The 21,127-nt window shown below is 50.7% G+C and overlaps 6 protein-coding genes across 6 annotated transcripts; 3 read left to right on the top strand and 3 right to left on the bottom strand.

Moving 5' to 3' along the window:
- Window positions 1–2: 2 nt before the first annotated feature.
- erg2 (C-8 sterol isomerase ERG2) lies at window positions 3–1,101 on the bottom strand. The gene is made up of 3 exons (XM_024827509.1): window positions 629–1,101; window positions 535–561; window positions 3–479 (listed from the first exon to the last, which is right to left on the bottom strand). The coding sequence occupies exons 1-3, from the start codon at window positions 987–989 to the stop codon at window positions 142–144; spliced, it is 726 nt and encodes a 241-aa protein (XP_024683400.1). The 5' UTR covers window positions 990–1,101; the 3' UTR covers window positions 3–141.
- A 1,602-nt stretch (window positions 1,102–2,703) lies between these two features.
- Window positions 2,704–3,470, top strand: xgeA (putative endoglucanase; the record flags this gene model as incomplete). Its single annotated transcript, XM_024822284.1, has 2 exons — window positions 2,704–3,020; window positions 3,071–3,470. 2 exons carry the CDS (start codon window positions 2,704–2,706, stop codon window positions 3,468–3,470), a joined length of 717 nt encoding a protein of 238 aa, XP_024683399.1.
- Window positions 3,471–5,939: 2,469 nt separating this feature from the next.
- P174DRAFT_195988 (cyclin family protein) lies at window positions 5,940–7,733 on the top strand. Its single transcript, XM_024821300.1, has 2 exons — window positions 5,940–6,238; window positions 6,298–7,733. Exon 2 carries the CDS (start codon window positions 6,319–6,321, stop codon window positions 7,600–7,602), a length of 1,284 nt encoding a protein of 427 aa, XP_024683398.1. The 5' UTR covers window positions 5,940–6,238; window positions 6,298–6,318; the 3' UTR covers window positions 7,603–7,733.
- Window positions 7,734–10,721: 2,988 nt separating this feature from the next.
- On the top strand, window positions 10,722–12,188 carry P174DRAFT_442141 (uncharacterized protein). Its single transcript, XM_024827508.1, has 3 exons — window positions 10,722–10,909; window positions 11,010–11,162; window positions 11,215–12,188. The coding sequence occupies exons 1-3, from the start codon at window positions 10,846–10,848 to the stop codon at window positions 12,066–12,068; spliced, it is 1,071 nt and encodes a 356-aa protein (XP_024683397.1). The 5' UTR covers window positions 10,722–10,845; the 3' UTR covers window positions 12,069–12,188.
- Window positions 12,189–12,201: 13 nt separating this feature from the next.
- On the bottom strand, window positions 12,202–15,274 carry P174DRAFT_451642 (uncharacterized protein). Its single transcript, XM_024829020.1, has 4 exons — window positions 14,729–15,274; window positions 14,284–14,360; window positions 14,076–14,229; window positions 12,202–14,016 (listed from the first exon to the last, which is right to left on the bottom strand). The coding sequence occupies exons 1-4, from the start codon at window positions 14,919–14,921 to the stop codon at window positions 12,233–12,235; spliced, it is 2,208 nt and encodes a 735-aa protein (XP_024683396.1). The 5' UTR covers window positions 14,922–15,274; the 3' UTR covers window positions 12,202–12,232.
- A 217-nt stretch (window positions 15,275–15,491) lies between these two features.
- On the bottom strand, window positions 15,492–18,482 carry pxa1 (putative peroxisomal ABC transporter (PXA1)). Its single transcript, XM_024827507.1, has one exon. It carries the CDS (start codon window positions 18,225–18,227, stop codon window positions 15,738–15,740), a length of 2,490 nt encoding a protein of 829 aa, XP_024683395.1. The 5' UTR covers window positions 18,228–18,482; the 3' UTR covers window positions 15,492–15,737.
- Between the last annotated feature and the right edge of the window lie 2,645 nt (window positions 18,483–21,127).

Below are 21,127 nucleotides of genomic sequence, written 5' to 3'. Positions count from 1 at the left end.
ACAGCTGAAGCGGTCATAAGAATAATATATCCTATCTATACAGCTTTACCATAATCTATAATCACAGGCACACTATTGTATTACAGTACAATATCCCATATCTCCGATCTCTGGTTATGTATCGTCCTAATCATATCGCGATTAAAACTTGCGGCGCAGCAGATTCATGATCATTTCGCGGCCTGTGACTCTCGTCGTGGCCCACAGGGTAGGGAAGTCAAGGGTGCTGGAGAAAGTATCGGCGTAACCGAAGAAAAGCATGGGAGGGATCCAACCACGGGCGTATTCGAGGGCAAAGCAGGACTGCTCCATCTTGTATTGCTTGACCTCGCCGCGGCGGAGGTGGTGGACGGTGCCAGGGGGGTAGACCTCGGGCTCGAAAGTGCCGGGAACGAAGGCGACCTGGGTTCCCTGCAGGATGTTGAAGTAGTCATCGGCGGTGTGGCGGCCGGTGTGGCCCTCAGTGCCAATCGCGGTGCCTGTTTTAATTAGAACAGCTCGGAAGGGGAAAGGAGAGAGTGTGAGAGGAAGTACCGAAGATGATCAAGTATTCGGTGATACCTAATTCATGATTAGCAGAAATCTTTCGGTAAAGGCTGGCCAGCTGGGAGCCATTGAACAAACTGACTAGCATGGATGATGTACATGGCACCCATAGCACCACCGGCATTGTTGAAAATCCATTCCTCGTTCTTGTTCAGGTGGTTTCCGGGGATCTTCTGGTCCAGCTCGGCGACAATGAAGTCGACCATCGCACGGGTGTCGTTGCCATGAGCCTGGACGGCGCGCTGGGAGAGGTCGTGCAATTGTTCGGGATTGAAGATGTAGAATTGCTCAAGACGAGCGTCGAGGTAGCTGTACAGCGCAGCGAAGATGGCCACGAAGACCGCGAGGAAACCGAGTTTGCGCATAGAGAAGCAGCAGCCGCCGCCGCCGCAGGAACTCTGGCGGGAGGAATTTGATTGCTGGGAGGAGGATTTAGAGGGCATGGTGGAGGTCGCCGTGTAGATCAAAAGATCAAGTCAATTGAGAGACTAAAATTGACAATTGACAGAATCTGGGGACGAAACGAAGCTTAACAGGAGTAATAGGGATGATTAGTCTAGGCAGAAAAAAATATGGTGGAGCCCGCGGCGCCCGCGTAGATTTGGCTGACCGCGAAAAGTAGTCTGAATCCCTGGTTAGTTCTATTGTTCCCCTGGCGTCGGGTTCTGTTTGTTTTTCCTCTTTCATTGGCTTGGAGGTTGGGGCATCTCAGGCCACCACGGATAGAGAGGTCCGAAAGAGATATCAGATTATCAGTTCAACGTCTGCAATCGATTGAGCATCTTCATTTATTATTGTTTAAACATGAACTCAAGGTGCCATTGTTGTTGATGGTTCTCGGTGCAATGCGTTGAGAGTTGAGACTGCTCTGTTACGTCAGCAAAACCAGTTGCCGCTCCGGGTTTTGAAAATGTAGTGATCCCTCTCCATCCTGTGTGGATCCAAGTCACCGTATGCATTCGAACAGAGTGAGTGCATATGGATCAGTATTTCTGACTGAGCATATCCTTTCTCTTCATATGGCTGCAATGAAGGGAAGTACGTCCTGGGACAATACTTCAGAACAGAAGTTGGAAAGACCTAGGCAACACCCAGTGTCAAAGAGGCTTAATGACGACAGATGTAGCTCTTGCAGCTGCATAGACGCATTTCGGATATCGGAATCTGAAATTATGAAGCCTCCTTTAATGATAGTGAAATGACTGCCTGGGCTTCTTCCGTGATTCCGGTCAACTATGCTCTATTCATAGTGCCGTCCCCAGCTAGGTACTCTACATCAATCAATAGGATGCATCAATCAATAGGATGCAACCGCCGGTTGTATATGGGTCTATGTTAATACGGAACTTCTCCTGAGGAGACACGACTCTTCAGTCAACAACGTCAGAAATTCTGGACAATAATAGAAGATGAATTGCAGGAAAAACCTCCAACAGACTGTGGATCTTCCTTTAGATGAAACGGGCATATCTTCGTCCACGTCGGGAATTCAAGCTGTTAGTTGTCACCAGCACAAGTCAACCACAGCATCGACGGATTTTCTGAATCCTGCAGACCTGATTCTTTGGTCTCGCTAGGCTACTAGCATCGCTCTCTGGAATCTGGAGTGCAGAATGCGGGGTCCACTTACGTATGTCAATCTATTTCCACGCAGCCATATCCTCACCCACAATGCTTCTTTCTTTCTACATTCGCTCGAACCCAATGTGATTTCCACCAATATCCTCACTGCTCCCGGAGACAATTGTCGTTTTGGTCGATCATTCCGTGTCTTCGTTGTCTCGGATTGTTTCATTCGTCGGGAATTGTCCGGCTAAAATGGATCATTCCGCGACCTTGAGAGCCACATGTGGGGAGCAGCCAGTGTGGGTGTCTCAAGTTGAAGCTTGGGTATAGATTGATCCACCAGTCAATGGGATCACCCGGTCCACTGAGTGAGTCTTGAAGATTGAGGATGATGATCATCACATCAAAGAGGTTAAGCGTCGAAGAGTCAGGCCATGGGTACAGGATAAAGTTCCAAATAGGAATTGCCCCGGCGCGGGTTCAGGAGAGGCAGTTCAGGCAACTATAAGAGTCGGAGACCCTCATGTCTATTCGGTGTGCTCTCTGTCAGTCAACAGATCATCCTCGCAAGAACTTGAACGATTATTCAGAATGAAGTTCAGCCTCTCTCTCGCCCTCTCGCTCGCCGCAGCAACTGCCCAGGCAGCCACCCAGTTCTGCGACCAATGGGGCTCGGTCACCGAGGGCAACTACATTCTTTACAACAATCTTTGGGGTCAGGCCCAGGCCACCTCCGGCTCCCAGTGCACCACCTTTGAATCTCTTTCGGGCAACACGATTGTCTGGAACACCAAGTGGTCTTGGTCCGGTGGCCAGGGCCAGGTCAAGAGCTTCGCCAATGCCGCTCTGCAGTTCACACCCAAGAAACTGAGCAGCGTCAACAGCATTGACTCGACTTGGAAGTGGACGTAAGGCAGTCCTTACAGATTCTCTGTGGATGTGAAGCTGACGATAACAGCTACTCTGGCTCCAACATCGTCGCCGATGTCGCCTACGACATGTTCCTCAGCACGTCCGTCGGCGGCAGCCACAACTACGAGATCATGGTCTGGCTAGGTGCTTTGGGCGGCGCCGGTCCCATTTCCTCGACGGGCTCGCCCATCGCTACGCCCACCGTCGCTGGCGTCAAGTTTAACCTGTACCTCGGCCCGAACGGCTCGATGCAGGTGTACAGCTTCGTGGCCCAGTCGACCACGAATAGCTTCTCCGGCGACTTGCGCGACTTCTTCACGTACCTGGAGAGCAACCAGGGACTGTCCAGCGACCTGTACCTGGTCGACGTGCAAGCCGGTACTGAGCCCTTCAGCGGAAGCAATGCCGTTTTCACGGTATCCGACTACTCTGTCAGTGTTGCGTAAACGTTCTATTAAAGGCAGCGTCTAGCTTTGTGTATATAGTTAGATAATCCAATCTATTATCAATCAATTTGTTGGAACCCCACGAAATCCAAACATAGAAGTTTCACTACGCGCCCTCGTTTCAAACGACGACTGCATCATAAGGCGCCTAGATACTACCCCGTAAAGTCTAGCGTCGACACACTCGTTTCAGATGCAGTCAGGCCTCAAAGAAGTAGACTATGTATCTATGTGCCTCATTTTCAGCTTCCAAGTAGCAAGCCAGCGGTTCCTGAATCGCACTTTGTATAACTCGACCCAATCGCCCCGTCGAAGCATGTTGGACATCAACCTCTTCCAAGAATAACCGTATCCACAGTATCAACTTGACACATTATGGACCAGGATCCATTTGTATATATAGAAATCGACCCACGCCGCGCGCGCGAAACGAGACGAACGAACATGCGCTTAAGCGCCCACGAACACCCCTGCGTCGGGCGCTTCGGACACTTCCTCACTACAGCACCTCTGTACCTCGTCCATGAACTGTAGATATCTGCAGAAAGGAGCGCAAGTAGTAGCCGGAGGTCTAGCAAGGACGGGCCGTTAATTACTAGATAGTGCTCGTGCACTTGAAAGTTGCAGATAGATTCCTGTCTTGTTCCTTGCGAGTCGGCTTTGCGTCGTAGAATTGTGGCGGGCAGGACCGGAGATGCAATAAGGGGAGGGGAATGTAGGAACTAAAGCAGGTACTCTTGCTAGGTGGTCTAACAGTACGCGATGGTTTTGATCCAGGTTCGTAGGAGGGAATATGCTCCTTGACACGAGCGTAGTCGGGAGCTTTTTTCGCCGGGGATGATGCGTGGAGGGGTACAGCCTACGACAGGAGGGGGTTGGGTTGTCACTTGTCAATCAAGGTATCAAGGTCTTAGTTTCTTATGAGATGGTATGGTAGAATTTGATCGTTGGATGAGAATCTGGCCGCATAGATGATCTCACATATCGAGTCCAGTCCGTTCTCTGACTGTGATGATGTGTGGAGTGCAGACTGCGGACTGCAGACTGCGTCATGTACTGATTTGCCAAAGAATGAGTGGCGCCTGCAACTGTTTCTGGATCCGGCTTCTGTCATGATCATGATTCAGGAATTCAGCTGAAGCTAGGAGAAGGTCCAAGAGCGTTCAAGAGAGAGGAGCAGAGACAGTGAGATTCCAGACTGAACGCCGGCGTCGAGCAAGTCAATGAATGGGATAGACTACATGGCGAACAGTCAGTAGACGCGTTGCGAGGATTCCTGGCCGGAGCAGGAGCGCGTTTCGCCCCAGGAAAAGGTTTCAGTACTGCGTAGAGGCTGAGGAGTAGATGGATATTTGCCTTGCTAAAAAGACAATAAAAGTATGGTAGTGTTTGAGGATGGGTTGGAAGGGAGCAATGATTCGTTGGCGATGCTCTGTATTTCTCCTGCCACTGCATTTTCCACGATGCTTTGTGGAGTTGGGTAGATCTATTCATGCCTCCTCGCTTTCTTGACTACAGCACAAGACAATCAATTGAAGAGTAATTAGTATTTTGATACTACCTTAAGGTATCTAAGTAGAATATCTATAATTAATTCAGATTGTCCATAATGCATTCTGATTTGTTCTTGCGCTGGATAGGGCTTGCACCAATCATCGCGTGCAATCGAATCGCGCGCCAAAGGGACAGCTCCAACATTGACCCTTGAAGAATCAATCAATCAACGACAGTCAATCAGTCACTGGAATCCAGCGTTTGAGATGATCCTCGATTCCATTCGATCCGCTCCTGTCCTCTTGTCCCCATCGAGCCCGGGATGACAGACCAGGATACCTAGTGCCTTACCAGTTATCCCTGTGGATGCTCCTTCTGGCTGAAATGTCCTTGCAGCTGTCCAGCCGCCCTGCACCACCACCTTAATTGCAAACATACCGACCCATTGATGGATGAACGATGGCGATCAATCAGAATCCAGACTATGTGGCCGATGATGAAGCTACATTCATGAGTTCTTATAAAGTACATCAGGTGGCCGCCTTTGCTGGATTCTTCACGCGGTCATTCCACATGCTCAGTCTTGCCATTTCTCTTTTCAGTCTAATCTTCCTTTCATTCTACACTTCTCTTGCAGTAGTAATCATTAATTGATTTGCTTTTGATTGTTATAATCAGCCCTATCCACTTTCGCTGCATTTGCATTATCTTGGTGTTACTTCACTGGGCTATACATTCACTCCATATCCACCTCCAGACCAGACGTCTTCTCAGTTCCGATCGACGCTCAATACGAACTTCGGATCAAACTTATTAGACGGTCTCGTACTCAACTTGTCACTGAAGATCTATTTCAGGCTCAGGCGCTGCTTTCCTGCTCCCAAGATCGCCAGTCGCAGAGCACTTCTGACAGGTTGACACGACAACCTTATCCTCTCTCTCTCAGCATTCCAGAACCACATTATTCCTGCTGGACGGGAATTTGATTCATTTTTAAAACATCGCTGTCCGACCTGTGTCAGCTCGTCGCCAGAATCTCCCTCTGTCCTTTTTCCCCTATCTCTCGCTTTGCTTTTTATTCCCTCGCCACCAGAGAGATACTTCGCCCCCAAACAAAGACCATTGTCAACATTCCTTTTCAGCTCTTCTCGCCCCATTCACTATCGGAAAGAGAACGAGCAAAATCAAGACAAATACGAGATACTACTTTTTATCCCTTCAATTTCGGGTGTTGACGTTTTCCAATAATAAACATCAGCCTCGTTCGCTCCGGAGTAGGTATACTCTCTATACTCCCGTCGCTCACATCAACACAAACACCAACAATTACAAGCACCACCACAACAGCATCACCATGGATGCTCCTGTGGCTCTCAATCGAGCTGCTCTTAATGAGTTTGTCACCCGCCCAGTATCACGAGAGATGGTGGCCTATCTGGCTCAGCAAGCTTCGCTGGTCATCCGCTGCGAGACGCATGTGACCTCTGCCGTTAGCCGTCATGGTCAGCCTACGCCTCCAAGCACACCTCCACTGGATGGCTTGCCTCCTCTGCCATCGCTTGAGACATTCATCATCTCGCTCGTCACTCGGTCTCAGGTCCAGGTTCCTACGCTGATGACCTCCTTGGTCTACCTGGCTCGACTGCGCGCCCGCTTGCCGCCTGTCGCCAAGGGCATGCGTTGCACTGTCCATCGGATCTTCCTTGCGTCGCTCATCCTGGCGGCAAAGAACCTGAATGACTCGAGCCCCAAGAACAAGCACTGGGCCCGCTACACGGCCGTCAAAGGCTACGATGGCTTCTCCTTCTCGCTGCCAGAGGTGAATCTGATGGAACGTCAGCTGCTGTTTCTCCTCGACTGGGACACTCGTGTTACCGAAGACGACCTTTTTCTACATCTCGAGCCGTTTCTAGCCCCTATTCGCCAGCGATTTGAGGCGCAAGAGCGCGAGGCAGAGCTGAGACGCCAGCAACAGCAACAGCAGCAACACTACCGCGAATGGCGCCGCCTCCATACATCGGCAGAGCTCCTTGCTAACCGTCTGCGTCGCCAGAAGGTCGAGGGGCGTGCAGACGCTCGCCGCAGCATGGTCGAGGGCGGCTCGCCTCGCAAGCGTCTTACCAACCACGTCTCCTCGTCCAGCCTCGGGGGCTCCCCGCAATCCGTCGAGGGTGAGCGGTACACTCCCTACAATCCTCACCACCACCAGCGCCAGCGCACGTCGCCATACCGGTCTGGCCGATCTATCTCTCCACCATCCGTCAACGATGTCCCCTGCCTCTCTCGCGCAGAGACTTTCAATTCATTGAGCTCCCGTTCCTCCAGTGTTGCTCCCAGCTCGCGCGGCACTCCAGCCAGCATCAGCACCTCCTGCTCTTCGACCAGCATGGACGAAGTCGTCGTAGCGGACGCTGCCAACAGCCCTTCTACTTCTAGTCTGGGCTACAGCTATGTCAACATACCCGCGGTCCAGGCAGACCCAAAGCAGTCTTTCAACGACTTCCACGAACATCGTCACCACCAGCAGCCCAACAAGAAGATGAGAATGGCCAGCAACAACGGCAGCACCGGCTTTGTCGCCCGGTTCTTGGCGTCTGCCGCGGGCTACCACATGGGCGGTCGTCACGGGCGTGTCTAATTTCGTTCTTTCACTATCATTCAGTCGAGCAGGTCTCGATTCTACCAAGGAAAACATAATAGGAAATACCCACTAGAGCTTCGTTCTCCCCTACTGTCGTTGTTCCCTTCTATTTACCTCCTTTTGTTCAAAATTCTCTATCACTAGAATACCCATTTTCCATCTTCTTCGTTACACTCATGCCATACTTGACTTGTCTGCATTGCATAATGGTTATGGTTATGGTTATGGTTATGGCTATGGTACGGCGTCATCTTTTGCATGCTATGGCTGGGATATGCCTCTCTTTTTCTTCTTCACACTAGGATAAACGCCACAAGAATGAACCCAATTAGACAGGATATCTTTCCGACACTTGGCACGCATGTATGTATGTTTATGTTTACGATGGGTCGCATGAAAGGGATGGATACCATGCAGTAGCCAGTACTTAATTAATATTCTGACTGATCCTGAATTATCCATGGCAGATGCTTATTCTGAGCTGTACGTTAAAGGAAAGTAGCAACTAATCTAAAGAAGCATATACCCCCGCTAACTAACCTCGTCAAAGTACGTCAGGGCTTCCGAGTACTCTTGACGATGTCCTTTGTAGGATCACCGCAACTTTTGCGCGTATTTGATGCCTCTGGGTGGTCAGGGTGAACTGTGCCAAATGATCCATAGTGACATTGCCTTAAGGCTTTTAGATACTCCTGCAGTCAGTGGTCCTGTGGAAATTGCTATATGGCCTGCCTGCCACTTTGTATGAGTAATATCGTTCCTCCCAGTTCCGTTCCTCTGGCGATTCACCATTTCGCCATCGCTGCAGTGTAGACCACTGTCCGCCAGTGTTTCCTCCCATCGTTGATATAGATGGTTGTATATATACATATCATCAGCACACTGTAGTCTCTGCCATGCATTGGCATATTGCCATTGCCATAGCCACGAACCGAACAGAAGTATCCCTTCGGAGTTGAGTTATTTACCCACGAATAGCCTTTTCCTTGTCGACGTCTTTGAGCGGTTCCTGTATGTTGTTACTCCTTCTCGACCCGAACGAGATCGAAAGAAATGCCCAACTAGTTGCTGTTTTTCACTACCCCACAGTCTTGTCCTTGCTTGTGGGTGAAGATGGACCTTGTTCAGTTGGTGGCAGTCCTTGAAATCGGCCAGCTCCAAACGATCTTCCTTACCTACTATCGCAGTAGGCTATTGGACGTACGTTTCTGCATGCTGCGAAACGGCCACAAGACCATTCCGAAAGACAGCGACTGGATCAAGAAGCTCAGGGTCAGGGAAGTGGATAAAGCCTCTCTCTATCCTAGTACTTTAAAGATAGAGGCCAGGTGTTTTCTTCTTCTGCTTTCCATCCCAATACTTCTCATGCTTAGGGTCGATAGCTTGTCGTGGGAGGACACGACGTAATGAAAGCGAGGATTGATCCAAGTAGTGACGTTAACACATGCTCAGCAATAGCGAGGATAAGAGTGTGGATGTCGGTAGCGTGTTGGTAGGACGCTAGGTTCTTCTCTGTTGGACTGAGTCGCTCGTCCCTCTAGGTGGCCTTGTACGCCCCGCTCGTCACGTAACGAAAATGTGCTCTTCATTGACTGAACCAGCGAGGAGATTGCCCGTTAATCTAGACGCTATGATCTGTAGGTTCCATGTCTGGACATTATATGTGCTTGCAACTTCCACCTTCGCCCATGTATTCATGGTTTCGACTACTCGAGGTGGCAGAACGCTGATTCCGGTGACGCAAGGATTTGAGTCGAAAATGAGGACGGAATTGTTCGTAGACTCTGTACTACGCTGAACGTAATATAACACGCTCTGCTCCAGATCTCCTTCCACTTTTCGAGAACGAGATTCCTTCAGAGTCATGAGCAGACCCATCAAAGCAGAGTGTCTTTCGACTTCTTCGCGTTCCTCATCGCCATCGTCAGTTTCCCTGGGGTTGCCGTTGTCCTGGAGCGTTTCTCGACTTCGCCATCAGGCCGACCGCTTGAAAACGCGTGTTGATGTTCAACGGCGTTTCCATTAAGACAACGCGGCTGCACTGCCCGTGCAGAATAGATGTCATGTGGACGGCCGCCCATCATCCACAGTCTCATGTCGTCAACAAGCCATCCGTGAGACTCAGACCAGCCAACCTCGATGACGAACGAAGGCTGATACCGGTTGTCTGGCGTGATATAGAAGTTGGGTTCTTTCGTGAGTTTGTATAAGGCTCTGGTAACCCATTGAATACAACCATAACATGAATTTCGATGCGAGTTGGCTCTCGGTCCCGGGTGAACCGGCAGGGGCGTATAGCCAGCGCAATAATACATTGATATGTTGCTCCTAGGCGGTATTTGACCTCCTTTTTCCACCCCGGTATGATTATGCTCTGATTCATTCGGTTTGTCAACGTGGATGCCGACTTCTACTAACGGAGGATTAATTGGGAAAGCGGCGCGTCAACAGCACTCTGCGACGCCCCTTTTGCGGCGGCTGCAGTCGTCCAGAAATCTGGCATCCGTAAGGCAGGCTCTGCGCCCCATATTCAAACGACTCCAGCTGATTTGTTTGCAGTAGTCAGTCAAATGCCATAAGGGAGTCTCCTCTGCCCTTTATGCTCATATCTCAAGCCTCAAGCAGGCCAGAGTCACCAGGTTCATTCAAGCTCTTGATGGCTCATTCGACGTAGACAGTTGTTTGGACAATCAAGTCAAGAACAGCTATAGGTTATGTCGGCGTAGACATATAAGTTGCCGTAAGTCACGGTATTCAGCTATATAATCATATGTAGTTGTCCATGTACTTGGAAAAGAATGCAGATTCTATATAAGAGAGGTGGTCGAATGTCAGGAAGATGTGGAATAATGAGGGGGAAGCATCTTTATATACCATCAGCGTGCCAGGTTTTAATCAAAGAACTAGTGAATGGCAAGATGCCTCTTGCTTCACTAATAAGTATCTTTGTCACTATTCTGAGCTGCTGCTAGAGTTGTGTGAATATCTTCCACAGCCTTTATGATTAGACAATCGATAAGAGATAAAGCCGACGATAGCCTGATAAGCGATACCCAAACGGGACAATCTCCCAGAATTGGACGACGGAAGTCGCCGTTGTCCACACAATGTAACGCTAGAAAGTGGGGAGAGAAGGGGCCAGCCAAACAACATGACCGTTTATTTTTATTGTTCTGCTTCTCCTTCTGGGACCTGACTGCTGCAGTGATCTGCTTCAATTCAACTCTTATCAAGCCAAAGATGGGTGCAACCGACGTGCCACAGGCCCAAGCGGTCACAGTGAGTCTCCAGGAGCTTGTCAATGGTGAGATGATCCAATCTCTCAATGAGCATCCTGCAAAGAAAGCTTGCTGTTTCGGCGGAATGGAATCCTGAAGCTGATACTCGTCCTTCATGATCTTTAGGCACGGTCTCTTTCGAAACCCTGACGGAAGCCTTTGGCCCCTCCTCGCTGGGAATCATCGTCGTTAAAGATCTGGACCCGGCATTTACTCGGCTCCGCGCCCAGGTCCTCTCCAACGCTTCCTACCTCGCGGCGCTTCCAAACGATGAACTAGGTAGGTCCGACCTGCCCCCTCGTACCTACAGACTCAAATTGACAGGCAGTAGAACCCCTCACCAGCCCCGCAGCCAAATACCTCGTCGGCTGGTCCTGCGGCAAAGAAACCCTCCGGTCCGGTCACTTCGACACCCTCAAAGGCTCCTACTACGTCAACTGCGCCTTCTACCAGAATCCCGACCTTCAAGGCGCCCCCGTAGACAACTTTCCCGACCTCTCCGAATACACAGCCCCCAACATCTGGCCGCCCGCAGACCGTCTCCCGACCTTCCGTCGCAGCCTCGAGGAGCTCTGCACGCTCATCATCGACACCGCCGCGCTCGTCGCCCGCGCCTGCGACCGCTACGCCCTCGCCAACATCGACGGCTACAAGGAAGGATACCTTGAGCACGTGGTGAAGACCAGCCTGACGACCAAGGCCAGGCTGCTGCATTACTTCCCGACCGACCCGGCCGCGGCCGCTACCGCCGACGCAGAAGATGATGATGACTGGTGCGCGACACACATCGACCACGGCTGTCTCACCGGCCTGACGTCCGCCATGTTCGTTGATGAGGCGGCCAATCCCCCTTCATTGACAGATGCCTCCACGCCGCTGGCGGAACTGCCCCAGTCGCCGGACCCCAAGGCGGGCCTGTACATCCAGTCCCGCACGGGCCAGGTCGTCAAGGTGAATATCCCCAAGGACTGTCTGGCTTTCCAGACTGGGGAGGCGCTGCAACTCATCACGCGGGGAAAGTTCCGTGCTGTGCCGCATTTCGTGAAGGGGGCGAAGCCCTCGGGCGGAGCGAGGATCGCTCGCAATACGCTGGCGGTGTTTACGCAGCCGAATCTGGAGGAGGAGGTCGAGCCTGGGAAGACCTTTGCGGAGTTTGCCAGGGAGGTGGTCAGTAGGACTTATTAGTGTATATAAAAGCGTTTTGCCGCAGGTTACAAGATCGACCGGTGCAAAGGTACATAAGGGAATAGGTTGTTGTTGCAGTATATATACCGAGCTTATAACGAGTCAAGGCCAACAGGCCGTTCCTTTCTATCTTCCTATCAACGAAAGAGTAAAGGCATGGGTATCTAGCCTCCGAAATCATGCTTTGGCCGCTTCGCCGTATGCTCATCGTTCCCAGGTGCGTAGTCTCCACCTTCTGTCTCCTCAGTCCCTCCTCGTAGGTCTTCCAAACGCAGAGTGAAATCCTCCTCCTCATCCTCGGGCGATTCTTCCTCCCCTTCGTCCTCAGTGTTCAGTCGAGTCTGGACATTGCTCTCGTCCGCCGAGCTGACATTGTTGCTCACATCCGTAATGGCCGCCCCCAGACCAGCGCTCACGAGCTTGCTCATCTTGCGCACCTCCGCAAACGCCGACCGGGATTTGTGGCTCGGTCGTCCCAGCTCGCCGGGGATCTTGGCCTCTCTGAAATCAGCTGCAGTGGCCCTGCCCTCGATGACCTTGAGATTGGCCCGCCACATCTTCACATCGCGGATTTCACTGTAATGGCCGACGTCTTCGCCGTTCAGGGTCTCGACTGCCAGGGTTTGCGTTCGGAAGTCGCCCCAGAACCAGTCTTTGCCCTCTGGGATGCGCTCGTCCGCTTGCCGAGAGTATTGTCGTCCGCTCAGCACGCCGTGCAGATCCCGGCCCAGCGAGAGACTGCCAAACAACAGCCGCATGGCATCGGGTTCGTAGCACCGGCCGATGATCATCCCCTGGGAGACATCTACCGTCTTACCGCCGTTGAGACTATACCAGTTGCCGTAGCCGCTCATGCCAATGTACTGGAAGACGCTGAGAACTTCTTCGGGAGATAGGGGCTGGGGCGGCTGCCTCGGGTTGTCTATCGCCGCTCGGTGGCGGTTATTTGTGTAGACTTTGCCTCCAATGCGCACCTGATATCGCTCTGCGAGCTGGTCTGATTTGATGTCATCAACGCATTGGACCAGGTCGAGCCGGATCTCGTCGATGACCATGACGTCCGTAACTGCTTTTTGGCCGCTGCTGAGCGAATAGCCCACCGGTTTCAAGCGAACGGCATCTCCAACAATGAGAAGTTCTACCCCAATGAATATGCCCATACAGTAGATGGACGCATTCGGCCACCTTCCTCGGAAATGAAATTTCTCAAGCAGGCTGAATGATGACATGACGGTCATGGCGTACTCGATTGAAGGATGCAGTTCGTCCCGGGGCATATTCTGCAAGAAAAGCTCGTACGCACTGAATGGCTTGATGCATTTCAAGTGAACATACTTGTACTGCAGTGAGTAGCTCTTGTCCGGGCTGTTGGGATCAGGGAAGGTTTCGACACGGAATCCAGAATAATTCACTTCCCACCCCTTATTAGCCGTCTCGACTAAATCCTGGAGCACTGTGTCTTCCTCTGGGACCTGGCCGACGATGCCTGCTCGCCACTCAGGAACGCCCATGAACCGATCAACGGTCGGGTCGTACATTTCAACGCGTGCATGTTCTGGGTTCCAGGCCAACTCGCCCTCGAAATTAGGAACCCAGAGGACGATTTCACCAGCGCGAGGAACATAAGAAGGCTGCATTCTTAGCTTTTGCAGATACTCCCCCAGGCCAGGTCTTTCGGACTTCCAGTCCATACTTAAAGGTTCTAAGATGGGCTCGTCTAATTCGCCCCTATCCTTGAGTTTCATTATGGCCATCTTGAAGACGTCTGGTGTCCCTTCCCGGTCAACAATAGGGTTCAACGGTGGTCTGCCGGGCGGCCGCCCGAGTCGACCGAAGGGCCTCCCAGGAGGTCGGCCAGGTGGTCTACCTGGTGGTCTACCAGGTCTACCGGAACCAGGTGTACCGTGTGACCCGGTTGATCTCCCTGGACCTCTTGCGGGCAGGCCATCTAGACGACACTGTTAGTTCTGACAGTACTTGCGGCGAGTAACACAGCGGGGAAACAACCTTTGATCCGCTGGTTCCTCTTTGCCAATTTCTCGCAAAGAACGCAGGGGCACTGTTCTTTCCCGCCCTTCATCAGATACAAAAAGTGTGGAAAGAACTGGATCGTAGAGGGGAAGTACTGCCCAAGTGGGTGTCCCCAGAGGAATCGATCACGCTGTGGTCGGTCAGTATCAGTATGTAAGTCCCACATTTCAGTAGCAAGACTTACAATGTCTGGATTTGTCCCACGCGGTCTGTCAAAGACGGCATAGCCTTCTGGCAGACTCTCTATGACATAGTTTGTTCCTTGGTTCATGGTTAGAAAAAATTCTTTGGACTCTATTGTATGAAGCGCAAAAGACCAAAGAAAGGCGACACCTCGCGAACAGCCACTGGTCTTGACAAATTCCTACAATGAATCCAAAAGACTGCTGGCGGCGCGTGCATATCTGATGCAGAAATTGAACACAATGTTGAGATAAACTGTAGTTCATGAAATGATTCTGGAACGCAAATATTGAATCTCTGAATACTCGATCGGACATGTACTCCTGTAACGCCAGAAGCAGACAACAGGAAACTTCGAGCGCAGTACAGAAGAAAAACCAAATCCAATCCCTCAACGAGAACAATAACGCAATAACGCAAGTCAATAATTCGAAATCAGAACATACCCTCTTCATAAGCCCCCGTCTCCTTCAGCCACATGATGGCCAGCTTCTCACGATACCATGTATCGTCCGGCATCCCAAACCGGGGCTCTGTAGGCCAAGTAGACGGGTCGCCATCACTGAATGACCGATCAATGGGAATAATGATCGTTTCTGCATCCTCTTCTGAGGCCTGCGAGTGTTGAGAAGCTGACATAACTGTGTCGTGGACTATAGATAAACCAAGGTCCAGAGGTTGAAGGAGCTAAGAGGATGACCTTGACATGTTGGGAGTGATAGAAATGAGGTTTCTGCTGTTCTAGGCAATGTGATGAAAAAGTGAAGGATGGTATGACATCCCTAAACACTTTTTCTCTGGTGTCTGGAAGCTCGTGCAATCGCTGGTGTATTAGAGCTTGATAGTGGTCTGAGTTGTACTGGAGGATTTCAACACGGTCATACGTCAAATAGCGTGAGGCGGCCCGCTCGCTTGTGGGACTATTCGCCTAGAGAGACGAACTTTGGGGAGATATTAACAGAACAGTACAATACTCTCTTGTTCTTTTAAGGTAGTATACTTCGTGGAAGGGTTATTCAGCTATCTTTTGAGCATATCAATAAGCGACAATCAGGGAGGCGCGTCGCGCTTATACATGACATGACGCGTCCAAGCCACCTACCTGCACAATGGTCTAATCAGTCTGACCTGCGTCTAAGAAGCTTAATTTCGAAGACTGTCTATACGTCTCAATGCAACTTAACTTGAGAACCTATATCTCTTGAGACTCTTATTTATGGTGCGTGCCATGCTCACTCTGTCATACCCGCTTAGCAGGAGGTATCGAGACGGTCTCTTAGCCATGGTTATTCTTTGGTGATATTCGGGACACTTCAGCGGAGAGAAAGAGTTGGGTAGCACACGTCTATATTGTCGGACTTTGACGAGTCCAGATCCATATGTAGATACATATTGACCTCCTCATAGTCTGTAACCTGAATACATAACTCGCGTAGTATCTTTTGCAATAATCACCTATTCCTGTGTCTTGTCGATGTTGGCCTCTTCCGTTGCTTCCTCCGATACTACAGCCACGGCTTCTTCGTTCCCTAATTCGTACGGTGGAGGAGCAAGCTCTCCCTCCTCGGCCCAGACCTTATGCAGCTCCTTGTCAATCTCTTCACGGCGTCGCTTCCACTCGTCGACCTTGTCCAACCGCTTGCGAAGCTCTTGGATCTCCTTCTCAACACCCAGCTTCTCCTTCTCGGTGCCGATTTTCTCAAACTCCCACTGTTCCCCTTCGGCGCCTAGACCCAGGGTGAGGCTGAAGGTGTGATACTTCTTCAAGGACGCGCGTGTCGAAATCGTGATCAGGGTGATACCCCTGTCCTTGGCCTGTTCATACAGCACGCCCTCGACGTCAGAGGAAACTGCCGAGGTTCCTTCATCAAGGAACGCATAGCGAGGCTCATGGTAGAATAGTCTCGCCATGGCCATGCGTTGCTTCTCACCACCGCTGAGGACGTCCTTCCACTCTTTGCGAGCATTCCAGCCACCTTCACGGGCAGGCAGGTATCCCAGACGAGCATCTTCCAAGATCTTCTGAAGTTCAGCATCTGTTCTCCCCGCCTCGCGCATGTCAATCTCGGTGTGAGGGTAAATGACTTGATCTCGTAAAGTCCCCACGCTAAGATAGGGCCTCTGAGGGAGGAACATGATGCCGTCAAGCCCAAATCCTCGGGGCCGACTGACCAGGCCACGGTAGACAGGCCACAGGCCCGCGACAATCCGAGCAATCGCCGATTTACCTACTCCGTTCGGGCCTGAAATAAGAAGATGCTCACCGGAATGCACGATAAAGGACAGCGATTCAATCAACTCGTCTCCGCCTCGAGGATGGAGAGCCGGTGCGACAATTGGCACTTGTTCCAGCCGCACACCGTCGAATCCGTTGTGGATGGTACCCTGTGCATCTGCCAGAGAGTACAGTTCCGCATGAGAGCCGGGTGGAGGATAGTAGGCATTTGCATGGACTCGGTGAAGTGTGGATATCAGAGTATAGACCCGCGACGTGTAGCCGGCCAACTCCGAAATGTCCTTGATGCTGTACATCATGCGACCACCAGCATCAGCCAATGAAAGCATCAGACGCTTGTTTGTGATGAACTCCTTCATGCGGCCCCGTTCCCGACCAGTCTTTTCGTAGGCATCTGCCAGCTCCAAAGCACCACCTGCACCTCCCCACGCGGGAAGGAAGACCGGCAAAGATGTGATTAGATATCCAAAAGCCGACCAGGCGTATTTGAGAATGACGTCCTCAAGCATGTTGTAGCGGATCTTGAGGCTATAGATGCCTTCCATCCACCGCTGCAGATCTTTGAAGCTCCGAAGGAGAAATACTCGCTCGATATCTGCGCCACCGTAGAATGAGATCTCCTCGGCATTGGCAAGCAGCCTGGAATGCAGACCTCGGAAGTCCCCTTCCTTTTTGCCCTCGACAGCCTTGAGTTTTCCAAAAGGCGGAGACAACTTGCGAAGTATCACTGCCGTGCTGAAATAACCGGTGAGGATGCCACTAAGAGCCAGAGGCCCTAGGGAGCGGTACAGCTGATAGTTGAAGACGAACAAGTCTACTAGTGGCTTTCCCATAGAAGAGTAAAGTGCTGCAGCGGCTGAGCAGAAGAGTGTGAGATCCTGCGTGATGAACTGGTCTGCTCCTTGATCGATACCACCATCCAAGTTCAACAGTTTGTAATAGTTGTTGTCCGCGACGTAGAGATCATGGATGTATCTCGTGAGCCGTGTCCTAAAAGCAATAGAGACTTTCGACTGCAGGAACTTGATCATGGCGTTGGTATAAGAAGCGAGAGTACCGATACCGCACCACTTCACGAGACCCCACATGAAGGCTCGCCCCTTACCCGCAACGAGGTCTCGGACAATTGCACCGTCCAGCCTTGCGATCAGCAGCGACAAGTATGTTCTTAATAGCAGGAATACACCGTGGCCCATCAGGAGCCCCGTCTCTTTGCTACTCCACCGAGGAACCATGATACTCCACAGACTAAGAAACTGGTGTAGAAATGCCAGATTCAGTCCTGGCTTTGTTGTTGGTGGAGGGATCATCGGGCCGGATTCCTCGTCATTTCCCCGAGCTGACGCTGGTGGGTTCAGAAACAGCCGCCTGTGTGCATCGAATGTTGTAGGCTTCGTCGGGTGGATACTGACCTTGGAGGTCATCGAGTCCTTGTACGGCACATAAATCGTACGAGATCCATCCTTGCCCCTGATCCCCGAATTCCGACGCAGTAACCTTCTACCCTGCGCACGCTCCTTCACCTTTCGCTGATACCAGTTATACCCTCCATATCCACTTCCTATGATCGAGAACAGAAGTGCTAGCGTTGCAATTAACCTGGAAGTCTTCGATGACTGCTTGATTCGAGTCCGGATGAGATTGACGTAATAAGTGTACAGCGCAACGAGAGGGTCTTCTCGAGCTCGGAGCGTTGACTGAGCGGCCATCGCCCTTGAAATAGTGTACCACCCCCCTCCTGCTTGTATCGATGACCGTTCTTCGTCGGTCGGATTTCCTTTGCCGGAGCCAACACGCCTATGCCAAGGCGTCGCAGGCCATGAGGGGAAGACGCCTACAGTTTAGACGCGCTTGGTGATGTAGGAAGAGAGACAGATTTCATGAATGTCGAAGTCAAAGAAAGAGATTCTCTTCAAGGTATCTTTCCAGTCGAATATGAGATATGGTATGGCCAGCAGTAGTCTCGATGGTTGATGCTGTTGTCAGCAGTTTGGTGCTAAGTAGTGTGGCTTCTGTCTGCATGTGAAGACCTCGGGCCAAAGAATGCGGAGTGGCAGTCCCACAGCTGGCCTCACGTGCGGAGCCCCCGGATTTTCTCTCTTGTTAGCTGTTGACATCATTTGGCAATTGGCAATTGGCATTTAGGTTTCTGTATACTTTGATATAAGCTAATTTCAGGGACAGTCGAATATCATGATCAGAGACAAGGCTGCCCAGCGATTTCATAATTTATGCCTGCTGGGAGACCCAAAGCTACTTATTAGGAGACCACCCAAACCAGTTGTATACAGCTTCTGTGAATCGGTCGATCTTCGAAGTTGAGTTCCCCAAACGTTTAGCAGACTAATCGAAGCGAGCATTCCCTAAAGTATCGAATCATCTCAAAATCTATGAGCGAGACCATCTTCTGCAGTGCCCTATCTCTCCGCACACTCCATCCCACAATCATCTGTTAGAACTTGACCGGCCCACTCAGTTAACGAGTCCATTCCAGCCTCTAATAATAGTCAGTCGAGCGTTGAATGGAGAAGCCTCCTTCTGATTCTTCAGTGATGATAGCCTAAAGCCCATCTTGGATTAATCTGTAGAAAAGCAAATGAAAACATGGACGGGTGGCGAGGTGCAGTGCGCCCCAAATGGTCCCAACCACCAGTACTAAAAAGGGTAGGACTAAAGAGAGGAACAAGAATCGGATTTGAGGATTCTGAAAAATGCCGATAAACAATACACCGAAAGATTGCTGATCAGAAAAGACCTAAAAGACAAGATGTCAGGATCATTCAGGTCTCCGTCGCGGACTGAGAAACTGTCCATTCCAAAGCGAGGATTTGGCGCCTGCTTATGGACTATGGAGAACTAAGGTGGAGATGATGGGCAAGGATCTTGGGGGAATCCGTCAAATCAGAGCTCAGGACATCAAAGTAGACTAGGAGATATTCTTCATGATCTCCACTATCCAAGATGCCTTTCGCCAGTGGATGAATCAATTCAATAGTCGCCTCCAGTAGATGTCCCTGTCAGTCACACTTGATTTATCTGAGAGTCTGAGTATGTGCGTTTAGTAATACTACGCGGTTTGCGACAGTAGGGGGGAAGAAGATCCTCCATGACTTGGTCATGAGAGACCAAAAGAATGCAGCACTTGGGTGAGGGGTGGCACAACAATGTGGAAATACAAATCACTACCTTAGACGCGAGGATACATATTGTGATTTAGTATCATATAGTACTAATAATATTGACATCCCGGACGCTACATGCTCGTTTCCAGACATTGAAGCGCGATATAGACCGAGTAAGTCACCAATACTACCTGGAAAATCGTCCCGTTAAGGACACCACGGTATTATTGAGGCCCTTAAGAGGGGAATCGTTGGGTCATTTTCGTGGCAGAATAAAGAGCACTCGTGAGGTGGATAAAAGAAGGTCGAAAGCGACGGAGAACATCTTTGCGCGGGACTCGCCATAACAATGGCAAAAAAGCAATGGGGCATGGTAACTTTTTGTGTCCTAATCAATTTAATACTATGCCTTCAGACATACTATGAGTACTTCCCATTGAGCTGCGGGAGAACTGCAACCCAACTCTACCTAGCTGGTTTGCATGATGGAAATCGTGCGTAAGACGCATTATGGATTTACAGGATAAGTTGGTCCATCTTCCCGCTTGATCTGATACCAATATGATTGGCTCAGATGATATAGTGGGCAATAAATAGTAATCTGCAGCCCTGCATCAGTGCATTCTCTCAAAGAACCAGAGTCCAGACCAATGCAGCTTGTATTTTCCCTTCTGTTCCTTACGTTCCTCCCCATCGCAGACTAGGCGCACGGCACCCTCTTCCCAATTTTCCCCTCTCTTGGGCTTCTCCTCGCACGTTCTCCTCTCAGTCTCTCCCCTTTCCCACCCCCCGGACAGAGGTTGGCTAGCCAGTCAGGAGCTAAAATACAGCCATCCCCCCGAACATTTTCATTATGGGCTTCGTTTTGGGCCAATCCTTCTAGTTAGCATCTTTCATTTCGTGCCATATGTAACATATTATTGAGTAACATGTCCATTAAGGTCATAATTTAGCTATTAAGAGCACGAGCCCACTTACTAAAGAGGAAAATCCATTGCTGCAGATCCGATAACTTTTCTGTCAGAATAAATGATCTTGTTTTCTTCCTGGCCTGCCTGAGCAAATGGACTGCCTATCTTAGCCACTTTAAGCAAATTCCCGAAATCAGCCAACCTACAGCCGCCGAAGTCGAGTGGTACCTCTTTATTTTGCGGTCCTGTATTGCTTCTTCCCCCTAACACGACCCTGGTTTGGTGTTGCCACGTGACTTCTCCGGCTCATTCATGAGGTTGAATTTCATCCATCATCCATCAACCTCCATCCTATCATACCATCCCAGATTGAAGCTGGAGCGCATTTCTCTCTTCCTTCCTCGCCGGCTGTGTGATTTTCTGTGACTCCACAGGGTGGATCGAGTGGTTTGGCGACTCGCAACTCTTCCTGCCACGACCTTTCTTAGTAGTGCTGCACACTAGCCTCATTTAAGGCGGTAGTCCCGACCTGGAAGCTAAGCACTTTACCTCTCCGACTACTCGTTCCAGGAGGCT

This window comes from Aspergillus novofumigatus, assembly GCF_002847465.1.
Source record: "Aspergillus novofumigatus IBT 16806 chromosome Unknown P174scaffold_4, whole genome shotgun sequence".
Taxonomy (NCBI): domain Eukaryota; kingdom Fungi; phylum Ascomycota; class Eurotiomycetes; order Eurotiales; family Aspergillaceae; genus Aspergillus; species Aspergillus novofumigatus.
Note: the sequence above shows the minus strand (reverse complement) of the source record. Positions and strands in the feature narration are given on the sequence as shown.